Source organism: Emys orbicularis, chromosome 12 (genome assembly GCF_028017835.1).
Source record: "Emys orbicularis isolate rEmyOrb1 chromosome 12, rEmyOrb1.hap1, whole genome shotgun sequence".
Lineage (NCBI taxonomy): Eukaryota > Metazoa > Chordata > Testudines > Emydidae > Emys > Emys orbicularis.
Window position 1 is genome coordinate 2,745,195 of NC_088694.1, and position 14,842 is coordinate 2,760,036.

The following is a 14,842-nucleotide window of genomic DNA, read 5'->3' on the forward strand; positions in this document are numbered from 1 at the left end:
CTGCAACCAATGACGCGCCTGCCTGGGCGGAGCCTCCCATTGACAGAATAAGCACCTGGGTGTTTACACTAGAGGCGTCTGATGGTGCAGCCCCCAGACTGCACACGAGGGGCGGAGAGCGTCTGGGGGAGCCAGCGCTGGCTGACAGCTCGGCAGAGCTGCAAGAGAAGGCACCAGAGAGAGAGAGAGACGGGGAGGGCGTGCAGACAGCATGCAGTGCAAGGCATTGGCTCCAGCTGGCGAGCAAGGCAGGCGCTAGGGTGCAGCGAGACAAGGAGCAGGCACAGGGAGGCAACTGGCTGGGAAAGAATAGGAAGAAAGAGCCAGCATTCTTTTGACCAATTTATTTTGTATCGATCCCCTTCCCCCTGCCCTGGGGGGCTCGTGTGCTGCAGGCTGCTGGGCCCCCTGCATCGCTCCGGTGCAGTGCCAAGCCGGTGTGTAGCACAAGGAGAGACCAGCTTGGCGTTAATCTCACAGTCCATTGATTCAGGAGCCAGCCTGCCTTTTGCAAAGCCCGCTTCCCGGCCGGCCGGCCGGCGGAGTGAAACATCTCAGGGAGGCAGGGCAGTTTTTTGTAAAGGTGCCAAGCCACTTCCATCAATTTCCTCGCCTGCTGCTTTGACGGACCGAGTTAAAAGGGGGCGGACGGGCTGAAGAACCTTCCCCAGCCCTAAGCAAGCAGAAGATTCTTCCTCCTCCTCTTCTTCCGGACAATGAAAATAACCCTGACTGGCGTTTAGCATCTGGGAGCAATTCTTCACCAGCAGCAGCAGCAGCATGGGCCAGCAGAGGAACATGAGGAGCCGTGCGATCGAGTCCAAGAGGGAGGTGTGTCCCCAGCTAGCCACCAAAGACTCCCTGCTCCTGAAGGAAGCCAGCACCAAGGGCGAGCCTGCCTGGTGCAAGACGCCGAGTGGCCACATCAAACGGCCCATGAATGCCTTCATGGTGTGGTCGCAGAATGAGAGGCGGAAGATCATGGACCAGTGGCCGGACATGCACAATGCCGAGATCTCCAAGCGCCTGGGCAGGAGGTGGCAGCTTCTGCAGGACTCGGAGAAGATCCCTTTCGTTAAGGAGGCGGAGCGCCTGCGGCTCAAGCACATGGCTGACTACCCAGACTATAAGTACCGGCCCAGGAAAAAGGGCAAAATAGGGGCCAGCAAGTCCCGGCCGAGGCTCCCCGTGAAGATAAAACCATCCGTCCTCAGCCGGGTCACCTCCAGCAGAAGGCAGCCTTCCAAGCATGACTCCAGCTGCCAGATGGGAGACTCCGCACTCAAGATGGAAGAGGACCTCCTAGAGGTGCGGCTGTCGGAGACGCCCTTTGAGGACTGCCCGAAGGCACCCGGCAAGGAGTTCTGGCACATGGTCCCTGCCGTGCGGGCGGCTGGGGAGAAAAGGAGCAAGACAGATGACTCCATTGAGTCCCGCCAGCCGAAGGACCCAGAACCCACCGCGCAGCCCTTCCCAGAGCAGGTGAGCTCCCCAGAGAGCGGGTCCCCCTCCCCGATGTCAACTGCATCCCCGCCTTCCTCCTTCTCCTCCTCTGATGAAGAGCTGGAGGAAGAGCTCTTGGGTGTCCTGCCCGGGAAAGCCCAGCCGAGCGCAGCCTGCGGAGCCCTGGACTGGTCAGTCTTCGACAAAGACCTCGACCTTTTCCCCTTGGGAGTCACCTCTCACTTTGAGTTCCCGGACTATTGCACTCCGGAGGTGACGGAGATGATTGCTGGGGACTGGCTGATGTCCAGCATCTCGGACTTGGTCTTTACGTACTGAGTCCCGCGTTCGGCAGGTAACTCTTTTCCACAATCAGGTCGTATCAAAAAACAGGAAGAAAAACCAGCTGTTTACATGCAGGAATCAGGTATTTTGCCTTGAACACATTCAAAGGCAGACACTCCCGATCACCCCATCCCCCGCTGCACACACCCACTTCTCCCAGCGCTAGTACAGTCGCCCTGCTCCGGTCCAGAGCCACGGGAGCTGCAGCTCGGTGGCTGGGCTGGGCCATCACCTTCCATTCCCGAAGCCTTGGGGAGGACGGGGCTTGACACGGCCTTTATTTTGCCATGAAATGTGACTGTCTAATCAGGTTTTCATTGTGAACCTCTCTTCTCCCGTCTCCCCTTCCCCCACCCCTGCTTCCAGCTGCTGCTCCGCTCTGCCGCCATCCATCCTTCCACTGCTGAGAGACACTCCCCCCACTCCATCTCGTTTCTACCCCAGATTTTTCCCTCCTGCCCTCTCTTGCTAGCAGAGGCCACCTACCCCCTCCCAATGAATTTTCATGCCCCTTTCCTCCTTCCCCGCTCCTTTGCATGTCTGGGGATCACCGGTTTCCTTTGCTTTTATTTCAGTGCATTGTCAAACCTGCCTTCGTTTTTCTCCTCTTCCTTCGAACAGCCCTTGGGAAGAGAGCCCAGCCGGGTCCGCCCATCCCCGGGTTTATAGGGATGTCAGGGAGCACGTACAGCTCACGCTCTCCCACCCTTCCGATACCCAGTTTTATTGGGGCTCCGGCGGGACAAGCCTCCGTCCCTGCCTAGTTGCAACGGCGCGCGCACGCTCCCCGCAACTCACTTTGGGAAAGAGCGAAGTTGCACGCACGTGATTTGCACGTGGATCCGAGAGGCTGTTGTTCCTCTCTCCAGACTCTCGTGCAGGCAACTACGCCGTGCGGGGAGCCCATTCCGCGGAAGGACCCTGTTCCCTGTTAATACGAGACGTGAGCCAAAGGCAGGGAAAGTGGGCACATGTTGCTTCCTTCTGGCCGCACCCCGATTTTAGCACCGAGTGGCTGAGCCCTGAGCCCCGGCATTGCTGGCAATTCGCCCACACCAGCCTGGCACTGCTCAAGACTCAGGCTCAAGCTCCTGTCTGGTCTTGGCCAGCGGTGCCGGTCTCGCCCATGCCCCGTTCTGATGACTTGCCCAGGGTGAGGCGGCTTTGCAGGCAGTGTGCCGATCCAGGGCTTGCTGGGGAGGGGAAGCCACAGGGAAATCTGCCTTAAGCGACCACCCAAAAGGGACCAACAACAACAACAGAGCCAGATGCCTGGCTGAGCCGGGTCTGTAACTGAAGGTCGAATAAAACTGTCCTGCATGCTGCATGGGGATGCTTCACAATTCACAGTGCCTGCCTCCTTTTGTGGCGCTGGGCCTTAGGGCAGCTTTCCCTGCAGATTAGTGACCTGGGGCTTCCTGGCAGGGAATGCCCTGGCTGAAGGGCTCTTTGGCTCGGTTTTTCCTTGCCTTTGCTAATGTCTGCTTCCTGCAGTAAAACCACCTCCTCCTGCTGCTGCCTGGAAACATATGGCTGCAATGGCAGGCTCGGATTTAAAGGCACGGTACAATGCTGCAGAAGGAAGGAACCTTTCTGCCCAGGTATGAATGTGCTTTGTTCAGTGGCCCTAGAAAGGGCACGCGCTGCTCCCTAGCCACAACCTGAGATTGGGGGGTGGTGCTGCAGGAAGCGGGTCCCCAAGCAAGATGAAATCCCAGTTGGCTGGAAAGGGTGAGGGGGCGGGGCAGGTCTGAGATCGCGCTGTGCTGTTGGTGGCTTGGGACGGGACTTAGCCCTGAAGACACCCCACAGCTATCCGCCTTCGGCTCGCCAGGGAACTCCTGCTTTACGCAGCCTCTGCCCTGGATCCCACCCCAAAGTGAGGCAGCCCCTCGGCCATCTCTCAGGAAGGGGAGCACCCTGAACACAGCCAGGCTGGGGTGCCATATTGCTGCAGAATTCGGGGCAGGGCTTGTCCCCTTGTTTCTCAGCGGCTCTGCCTCACCTGTCCTGGGCTCCTAGGGCTGTTTCTCGGGTGGCCGCTTGACTCTAGGTCAGAATTCCCCAGTTCCCACAGCTGGGAGGATTTCCATTCACACTCGGCCGAAGCTCAGAGTCCGGAGTCGCTCGGGTATGAATGGGATCTCCTTCCCTAGGAAACTGTCTAGCCGTATGAAACAACATGATTCCAAAAGTCCAGGCTCTTAATGCCGACATGATCTTCAGAGATGCCTAGCACCTACCACCTCCGCTGGGAGCTATGGGTGAGTGGTGCCTCTGAAAATCAGGTCCTGTGCAGGGCCTCATGGAGATCACTGTTGGCTTTTGAGTCAACCCGCGATCCCAACCCGTGATCTAAGTGGCTTTAGTTTAAATGGCCCAGATGTTAGACTTTGAACGGGGACAAGTGGGTGTGTTCAGGAAGTCCTTTCCCAAGGACATTCCAACCCCCTATTCCCCAGCTGATCAGCTGAGCTCTCGGGATACGTTTGAGAAATATTATAGATATGTGTGTGTGTAGATATGGATTCAAATTTATAAACTAGGTTTAAAGAGCACTGAGACCATAATGCAAATATGCAAAAAGCAAGGGATCCTTACTGAGCAGAACAAATGTTTCCCATATCAGCCTCACCTTTCCTTCTCCCGCACCAAGGCATGCAAACCGTTAAAATACAATGCCGTGAACAGACCATAGCAAATCAAATAAACCCATGGAAAGCCACACGAATTACAGATGCTCCCCGAGATCCCCTGCTCAAGGCAGCCCATTCACCTGCAGTGGCATGAGGCGGGGACACTACAGCCCATCTGCGTCACTCAGCCTCTAATGCAGAGCTCTTCCCCCGCAGCTTCCTTCCCCCCCAGGCAGAGGCCAAACTGGCCCATTGTAATGAAAACCCCACCTCCCTTCCCTTCCCAGCAGGGCACCTGGCAGGTCAATGATCCCCAAGGGTTTTATACCCACACAGAGGAGGGCCTGCCTTTAAAGGACTTGGGGGGACTGGCTCTACCATCACTTCTGATCCTCAGGAATCCAGCCGCTGAAGTGCCCTCCACACATGCTGGCTGCAGGAGGGTCTGTCCCCTCCAGAGCTTTCCTGGACACCCAGAATCCTTTAGGATCTAGGGGCCTTCTTGGAATTTGTCTCTTTTCTTGCGCTGCATCCAAGCAAGGCATGAGACACCCTTGGTGGTGACTCAGCTCTGCCCAGGAGTGGCAGCCCCCGGGCGCGCCATGCTGCCTGCAGGGCCCTATGCTGGGCTGAGTCAGAGGCAGCCGGGTCTTTACCCAGTGCTCTAAATGGACCTTTATGGGGCTGGTTCTGCCAGCCTGCTTCCAGATGTCACCAGAATCCACAGCCTGGCTGCCCTGGCGTCAGCCCTCCCAAGGTGAGGAAAGCAAGTAAGCAACTTGAGAAAGTAACATATCCCCTGAACACAGCCGGTGCTGGGGCTGGCCCTGTCCCAGTGAAGCCCCGGCCTTCAGTGGGAACAGGTTCGGACTTGGCTGTTTGGAAGGAGGAAGTGTTGGCTGATATTCACAGCGATTGGGTGCTTTCAGCTCCCAACACGTTCTCGTGGCAGGGACTGCAGGGTTGCCAGTACAGTGCTCCCAGGCAGGGCCTTCCTGCGACCCAGGGAAGTGGACCACTTTTTTTGGAGCCGGTGGGATGCAGGTTCTGGGTGTTTCACTCCCCAGAGCATGGACCACGGACTCTCTTAGCTTGTAGGGATCAGACACTTCCCATGCACCAGTCCCTAGAACAATGGCCGTGGCCCGGAGGGTAACTTTTAAAATGAGCATTGACTGTTCAGGAATACGCCCGCAAACCCCAGGCTCTGCTGTGAACTGTCCTTGCTGCCAGCACCACCACTGCCCATGACCGGTGCTGTCCTCTGAGACCCCCAGCCTGCAAGCTTTCCATACAGGCAGGTCCCCGTATCCATTCAGAGCCCCACTGCATGGGGGTTTTCTCTTGCGGAGCAACTTGCAGGGTTGGGGCCTTGGCGTTCTGAATGTCCCACTGGCAGGTGCATGCAGTGACTGTCACCAGCAGGCCGTTCTGGTGCAGTCATGGGGCCCCGCCTGGCCTGAGGGGTTTGAGTCACAGATCACAAGGCAGGCGACACCCGAAGAGCAGCAGCACGCTCGGAGATAAGTGTGGCCAGAAAGGCTGTACACGGAGGGGCTCTGGGGGTGTGCTGGGTAAGGGGTATTTGCACGAATAGGGGTAGCTGCTAGCAGGTGACACCAGCTGGAGGCAGTAGTTTGTAGGGCAGTCAGCAGGTGCGGTGCAACCAGCGAACACACAGCATCTGCCTCGCAGCCAGCCCGTGGATCTCATGTTTTCTTATAGCCCCCAGGTCTGTGCCAGTGGGGGCTATAAGAAAACATGGGGCTGATGGGCTGCGTCTGTCGAAGACATTTTAGCCAGTAACAGGAGCCAGGGTTAGGAGCACATCAGCCCCGACTAGGGACGAGCACTGCAGGGGGCAGTAACAGAGACTCAACCAGTGCCACCCTAAGGTGCATGGGCTGAGGTGGCTTGGCTGGGCGTGTGGGTGCTGGGGAGAGTATGTGATACACGTCCCGCCTCACCAAGAGCATCTTCTGCTCTCTGCCAGCCCAGCGGCTCAGAAGGCCTGTCGGGAAGGGGAGAGGAGAATGGACAGGGCGTGGGGGCTGCGTCCTCACCCCTCTCGCGTGTAGGAAGAGGTGGGTTTCATTGGCCAGCTGTTTTCCCCTCCCCCATCCCCGCAGCTCCAAGGCATGGTAGGAAGCCACTCTGCTGGGTCCCTGCGCATGCCCTCTTGCAGACCCCTCCCCCTACTCTGTGGGGGGGGGGGGGGCTCAGGTAGAGGGAACTCCAGTCTGGAAGGATTACTGCAAAACACAGAGCAGAGCCTGTCCTGGGCCAGGCTCGCCTCTTCCTCTCAGGGGCTGCCCCCAGAGCTACAGGCCAAACCTGCCCTGTCCACCCCTGATAGAGCAGGTTCTCTCTGCCCCTTGCGGGGGATGCTGGGCTCTCCCTGGCCTGGCCTGAGAGATCCCCCAGGGAAAAGCAGGCTCTGGTTCCAGTCACTTTACAAACCATCAGGCTAAACCTTCCTCAGGAGCAGGCCCCAGGTAGGATCCTCTCTACAGGGGCCTGATCATAGCGGCAGAGCCCGGGCCCGGAAGGAGTAAGCGGGACGGTGGAGAGAGGGAAATGCTACTCTTCAGCCTCCTTCCTCCTGACTTTAAGCACAAAGAGCATTTGCTTCCTCTCCGCTCCCCCTTCCTGTCGGCTTTTCTTGTTTTCCTGTGTCAGAGGAGAAAGAGTTGTGAACCATGGTGAACTGCTGTGACATGTGGTTTTAGTGCTTTAGAGACGCCCCCGCGTTTTGACTTCTCTCTCATTCTATCGCTTGGCTAGTTTCTGCTGTGACGATCCTTTCCCCGCGTCCCTGCTGCCGTGTGCGCGCGTGTGTGTGTGTGACACATTCGAGTCATCGATATAGATAAATAAAAACTTGTCTCAGGAACAAACTCCACGGATTGTGGCCAGCAGGGCTCTGGGGATGCAACCCCCAGCCCTTTTCCCAAACCTCCTCCCAACGCTTTACAGTTGTCAGCAGGTGTCGATGGAGAAAAACTCCAGCCTGCAAATGGTGCTACAAGCGCTCTGGGTTTTCTTTTGTATTGTTGTGTTAGTGACGAGGTTCCTGTATCTGTTGTCTTGGAGAAATAGGCTTTTAGATGAGGGGCATAACAGCACTTGGTACATCCGAACAGTGTGTGTGAAATGTCCCGGACTGGTTATGTGAAAGCTCAGCTAATGGTTATACTGATTGTTGTAACTATGGAATAAAGTGTATTCTTGGTCTGCCTCAGGTGCTCTTCTCACTCGGTTTGTGCCTCTGTTTCTGACTCAGCTCACCTACACTGCCAGCCTGACACTAGTGTTACACCACTGGTTACAACGGAGTTACTCCTGATTCACACTGCCGTGAGAGCAGAATCAATCCCCCCTCTCTTTGCACAAGAACCCCTAGGAATAGCCTGCCCCTTCCTCTGATCCAGCCAGCTGAACCCCGGTTTACCAGCCCCACGGACACCACAAAATCAGCCAAATCCTGCAAGCCATGTGCTTACGAGTCCAAATAGCACCATCCATTCATACAGAGCCATCACCTCCAGGGGCTTTACAAACAGGACACACACACGCGTGTGCGCATAGGGCAGGGAGCGAAGAAGAAAACTATCCATCTGAAAGCTCAATGGAGAAGTGTAAGGAAGCAGCATGTAATGGCCTGACTTGGACTTTGGCTGGGATACTGTAACGCAGTGGTGTACCCCCAAGTTTCACTAAGTTACTTGCTTACAAAATCAGGCATAAAAACACAAAAGGGTCACAGCACACTATTACTGAAAAACTGCTTACGTTCTCATTGTTACCATAGGATTATAAAATAAATCAATTGGAATATACATACAGTACAGTACTTACATTTCAGTGAATAACATATAGAGCTGTATAATCAAGTCCTTGCCTGAAATGTTAGTTGATACTGACTTCACTAGTGCTTTTCCTGTAGCCTGTTGTAAAACTAGGCAAATCTCTAGATGAGCTGATGTCCCCCTGGAAGATCTCTGCGTCCCCCCAGGGTACGTGTCCCCTGGTTGAAAACCACTGTTGTAACTCACTCAGAAGGCTGATGGCTGGAGTGAAAGGCCAGCCCTTTTTACTAACCACATGAGCACTCAGCTCAGTCTCAGCATGCCCAGGCATGCGCCGAGACGTCATCACGGCTACTAGCCGAGCTAACAGTACGGACGTGACTCACTACCCATTCTAAGAGGCTCCAGGGTTAAATGCAGGGCCCAACGACTCCTGCGCTGATCTACTACTGACTGGGGGGGAAAGCACCAGCTAGTGAACTGCCACCAACTGCAGTGGCTAGATTTTCCGTGGCGGTCTCCCATCCAAACACCAGCCAAGCCCAGCTCTGCTCAGCACAAGGCACCACCTAGCTACTACCGCTGCGGCCGAAAAGGGCGACTCTCACTGTAGTTCTGCTGCACAGCTACTTCCAATGTAGATGGGGCAAATCCCCAGGCTCTGACTGCACCAGTGCCCTAGAACCCTCCACAGACACACCCGGAAAGCTGGGAGAACAGAAATCCCCCCCCCCCAAATACATTACAAATCTCGCAGAAATGTTTTCGTGAATTTCATTGGATTCTGGGTCAAAATTCCCTTTTTGTGGAAAATTTCCTCCCCGCTCTCCATGCCGACCGTCTCCAGTCCCCATTCATTCCCTCCCTGGAGCTGTTCAGAGTAGTTCAGTAGAGCTAAATGCTCTGTTCCTGTCTTATCCCTGAATGTCCCCATGTACAGCTGTAATATGCCCCTTCTCACAAGACCTCCACACCAGAGTAAGGGAGCAGAGAGCCACATTCCCAGCCTCTGCTTGCACCATGGTCCCCTAACTTAGTGCTTCCACAGCGTTTTCATCCTGGCATCTCAAAGCACTTTCCAAAGGCAGGTAGGAATTAGTATCCCCCCCTCTGACAGGCAGGGAAAGTGAAGTTCCCTTTCACATGCATACGGTGCATTTCATCCAACAGTATTTCATACCACTATATGCAGCATCACGGAAATGCAGCCACCTCTGGGGTATAGGGCAGCAGACAGACAGAGAGCTGGCATTCAGCCAGGGTTGGGGGGAGTTCTGCTCAAGGAAACCATTGGAACAGTGCCGGGAATTCTTTCATGCCCACACAAATCAGACGAGACCTTGGTTTTCAGTCTCTGATGAGGCACCTCTCTCTGTGCCACAGGAAATTGCATGGACACAGGCCTGTGCTTGCAGCAGTTCAGGTGTTTCCGACCCGAGGCTCAGGTCACTAGGCCCTCCCCGGGGACCTGCTACCTCTTTCTGCGTGATTCATCAACACACAGGGGTGTATGGAAACCTCGCAGGCAAGGTGACGCAGCCTTTGCATTGCACCCACCACCAGCCTCCGTCCTACGGGGCAGAGGGTGCGTTACAAGTGTCTCAAGGGAGCCAGACTGTACAGGGACCCAGCTGCCTCTAGTCTCCTCTTCTCCTTCTCTGGCATCACAGCAGCCCAGGGCAGGGTCCCCCCACGCTTCTAGGAGACCAACAGACAGGAAACAAGGCTGCTGCTGTGTGGTTCACGGAGACAGCTGCTGGCCAGCGGGGGTAGCAGCTACTGACAGGACGATACCTTGGGGGACGGTAACAACCCTCCACCCAAGGAAATGGGGGAGTGAAGAGGAAACTAGAACCTGAAGCAGGTCACAGGGCCCTTTATGTCCCAGAGGCTCCGACGGCGCCGCCGCCCAACAGAATCACTTAAAACTCAACCCTCAGCCCCAAAGTCCCTCCACTCTTAACTGCCAGAACTCCGGGACATGCCCCATTTTTAATATAGTGAAACAGCAAATTCTCCCCCTGAGACAATGTCTGGGATTTGCTTCTCCCATTAAAATAGCAAATTACGTGTTCATTGTTTGCTTTGCGGGGAAGGCTGGGAGCTGAGAGAAGAATAAAGTGTTGAGTTACCTTTAAAGGTGCGTGCAGTCTGTGCGGTGTCCTCTGTGTGCCGTGTATGCACACACGCACATGGTAAAGGGGAGGGGGCACTCAGCGGCTGGCAGGACTGTGTGTGTGGCAAACAGGAACTCAGTCACCAGGTCTGGCTCGAAGCTGAAATGAACACAGATGATTTTATTAAATCAGTCCCTTGAATAAAGCATGATGTCCTGCCAAAGCGCCCTTTGGGCCTCAGTGTCACTGGGGTCTGGCTAGTTAGCAGCTGCCAAAGAGCCAGCAGGGGGCACAATACCTTGGTTATTGTGGGTACCACAAATATAAACCTTTTTTGAAAGAAAAAGAAAGAGCTTAATCATGGAAAGGGTAGATTTTAAAAACCCACCAAACCCCAAACGTTTAGACTCTGCTTGGACTTTCCCTGTCCTGTTGTAACAATTCAAGGCCTAAAACTCACCCTCCTTTAAACATCCGTGTCAAACACCAGCCCAGCTGTCATCAGTGTCCCTTGAGTACTAGACACGAGCCCAGCCCCCTTCACCTGTTACACAAAACAGGCTCCAGCCCCCGGAGCCTGGAGAGACGCCAAGGCTGGGAGCTGGCTTTGCCAGAGCAACCAGGTTAGAGCAGGCTGGGTAGTGCCAAGGGCAGGGAGGTAACTCTCAGCCTCCCGGTGGCAGGCCAGAGCACAAAGGGGCCTGAGGGACCCGGAAGACACGTCGGACATACCAGGCAGATGGGAGAGCAGTCCAGGGAAACAGGCAGCCCAGAGGCAGAGGGGCTGGAGCTTTTCCCTGGGTTGCCGACTGAAATCAGTCCCGTGACAGCAGGGATTGGAGGTCGCTTATGGGCCCCCATCTAGCAGCCGGTGTTCTCAGTCCGCCCCACAAAACCCACCGCTGCGGTTAGTGCTCGCTAGTCCGACGTGTGGGCAAGGCTTGGCAGAGAGGCCTGGATGGACTGGGCTGTGGGGAGGGCCCAGCTGTCCTGCTTCCCCGGTTCTCGGTGTGCCTCGCTGCAGCATGCAGCCACTCTCCCCAAAAGCAGCAGCTGGGGAGGGTAAGAGACTTGCCCATGATCACACCGGTGGAGCTTGGACTGGCATTGACCTCGTGGAGATCCTGGCTAGACTGAAATCTATGGCAAAGTTCCCATTGACTTCAGTGGGGCCAGGATTTCACCCCAAGCCACTAAGTACCACACTCCCCTTCCTTGGCTAGCTAGCAAGGCAGCATTGTTGTGCCTTCTGGGCTAAGCACTTCGCTCAGAGCTTCAACCGCTGTGATCCTTCGATGGGGACGTCTGACTCGACAGGTCAGGGTATCAGTGGATTGGGATGGGGGTCCCTACACGGTGTGTAGCCTGGCACACCTGGGGGGGGGCAAGTCAGCTAACCCCCAGCAGCAAACTGCTCATGTTTAATGTCCCCAAAGAGCACTGAGACGCATGGGGGGAAGGCGCCGGAGGTTCTAATGGGGTTTATTTGCTCTCCTCTGAAGCATCAGCGGACCAGACCCGATGGCTTGAGCAGCTTCTGTAGGAACTCTTGCATGTTCATCCTTCCAGAGGGGCTCAGGACACCCCTACATCCATTATCGTTGGGGTGGCAAGAGCCTCCCAGCTCCACCTTCCAGAACCAACGGCCTATGAATGTCAACTTCAGCATCCAGCGAAAGTTGTCTCCGTGGCAACAGGGCGGTGGCGCCGGCCTATGACTCATGGCAAATGAGCCGTCCCCTGAGCCAACTGCCGAGAGGCTCCGGGAAGAATTGAAAAAACTCACCCCTGCCGCAGATAAAACCCATGTGGAAATAATAGAGCCATTCAAATCCCTTTAGAACTGCTCCGAAATTCATGGCTGGATTAGGCCGGGCAGCTGGTCTCTTGTCTGTATCCAGTATTAGAAAGTTATTACACCAGCTGGGGAATTACAGGATTGGGTGAACTGCAGGGCAGCTCACGCCTCTGAGCCACGTCCTCTAATCCCACCGCATTTACATAGTAAAATAAATCTGAGCACAACAACAACAACCACAACAACGGGAGACTCGAGATCCAAATACACCCCTCTGCCCCGGAAGCCTTGTCTCCAAGGCGCCCGAAGGAATTAACACCCAACTCTCTTGTTTTCATCTTCTCCTCTGCTCTCCAAGCAGCTGTTACCAAGGTGACAGCAGGACCAAACACGTAACCAGGGGGCTGAGGGTCCCTGCTTGGTTGGCTCTAACGTTTGCTAGGGATAGGTCCAAACCAAATCCCCACTACGTTTTGAGGGAGCTTGGATCCAGATCAAACCCCCAGCATCTGAATACCCCAAAACTTTATTTTTTTGGAGGGGAAAAGAGTAGATTCCAAATGTTGCATCCCGTCCCATGTTATAATAAGCCAACCCAAAGGTCAGTTTTTTTCTGTAGTCTCCCCAATCCAGTTATTTCCTCTTCCTTTTATATTTCTAGCCCCTCAGTTATTCCTTTCTTCTCATGTGCCTTGCATCTCCCCTGGACTTCACACAGATCCTTTCCCATCATCAATTCCTACTGGGAGAATGAGGAGAAACGGGTCTTTAGATACTTGGAATTAAATCAACCATCTCTCCAACTTCCACTCACCACACTCTCCACAAAGCCCAGTTGAGCCCTGTGAGTTAGCCTCTCTATGGCTCAATTTCTGATCTCACACTGGATTAAATCCAGAGTGACTCCAGATTACACCCTTCCAACCAAAAGCAGAACTTGGCCCTAAATTTGGAAGGGTGCTAGTTAGGTCCAACCTACATTTGAGATTTGATCCCCACCATGACAAAGCGTAAGGCACGTCTCTGTTCTGAATTCCTAGTGTGCTCGATGTTGGGCAGCGACTGAAAACTGAGGTCCAAATGATCCCGTCCGGTCAGTCTGGAAAAACTTTTGTGCGGGCTCTGCCATGATCAGCTGCAGAGATCTGCCAGCCAGAAGGGCCCATTAGGATCATCTCAGCTGAGCTCCTGCAAAGCACAGGCCTGAGAGTCTCCCCCAGGGATTCCTGCACCCAGCTCCTCGTTGCTGGCTGAGCCAGACCGTCTCTTTTAGAGACATCCAGTCTGAGCGTAACGGCTCGCATTAAAACTCTGTGTTCGCCTTTGAGTGGAGAGAGACGGACCAGCTATCACCAGCCTCAGGCGTGGAGGGCTGGGCACGGCCCCTCTGCTTCTGGGAGTGTCACAAACAAGCCAGTGGGCTGGACGCTGTAAGCAAGGCAGGGAGACGGGCAGGGAGTTGGTAAAGTGGGGAGACAGTGACAGGAGCAGCAGCGTAACCTGCTCCCTGGATCCCCTCCCGACATCCCCCCAGCTCCAGGCGTGCAGGGAGGGGGCACGCAGGCAGACACAGCAGGACCTACAACCAGAGCAGATTGTACTCCCACAGCGGGTTCCCGGAGCGGCGCAGTGGTGACCGAGCAGCAGGCTTTGGCCCTGGTTTTCGTGCCCCAAAGGGCACTGGGTTATTCTCAGTGCAGCAGCGACCATGACTAAATCCCTCCCCCACTCACTGCCCCATGAATGCTATGCCACGTCTCTGTGCCTATGATGTGCCCACTTTCCCAGTAGGCATCAGTGTCTCTGGGGTGCCCAGCCTCGTGCTGGGTCCCAGCTGCCATGGTCACGTACAGCCCAGTATCCAGGATTGCTCGACCTCAGAGCCATGGGAGGTAGACTCCCGGGTGTGCCGTCCGCACCCCTGGGTTCACCTGAGCATCCTAGCAGCAGCTCAGTTTCCTCCGGGTTTGTTAGCAACAGAAAGTTTCCAAACCCACCGTAGGGATGTTGTTTTAGCCACCGCTGTGATCGGCTGAATGCAGGGTCAGAATTCTGCCCCAGCGACAGAGCCTTTGAGAGGCCATGTGCTGCATGCTCACAGCTCCTTCGATGGACCGCTGCATCACGCCCAACTGGTGCCCCTTTGCTGCACCATCTCTGCCCAGCGCTGGCTCTGCCCCAGACGATCAGAGCACAGGGAGAGTAGCTGCAGATCATTTCTCTTTGCAGGGCACTCAGTCGCCAGGCAGGAACATGGAAGGGGGCTGTTGGCAGGAGAGGAGGTGCAGGAGCAGAGCTGAAAGAGAAGACTGGCAGGCTGGGGAGACAGCGCAGAAGTGGGGAGAATGGAAGAGAAGAACCGGGGAGAGAGAAGGGGGTGGAGAAACACAGAGACAAGGCCTTCAGGAGAGAAAGCCATTGGGACCAAAAAGGCTCTCTGTGGCTCCAAACTTGGGGCCAGGCCCTGCTGTGTCACCCCGCCATGCTGGGGCTCCCCCGCTCAGAGCTAGGGGCCATCTGTCCCTGCGCAGGCTCCGGGAGCAATGAACATTATGTGCCATCCAAGGGCAGGGAGCCGGGGAAGGTGCTACCAGCACCAAATCAGGCCAAAACGCAGCCCATACAGCCAGCAAACCTGCGGCCTGCCCTGGTTATGCTAGAACATTGCTTCTAAGGGAGGCCTGGAGAGCTAGT

General features: G+C 55.5%; 1 protein-coding gene across 1 annotated transcript; it reads left to right on the forward strand.

Moving 5' to 3' along the window:
• The first annotated feature begins 780 nt into the window (after positions 1–780).
• Positions 781–1,782, forward strand: SOX12 (SRY-box transcription factor 12). Its single transcript, XM_065414907.1, has one exon. The coding sequence runs from the start codon at positions 781–783 to the stop codon at positions 1,780–1,782; it is 1,002 nt and encodes a 333-aa protein (XP_065270979.1).
• Positions 1,783–14,842: the final 13,060 nt, after the last annotated feature.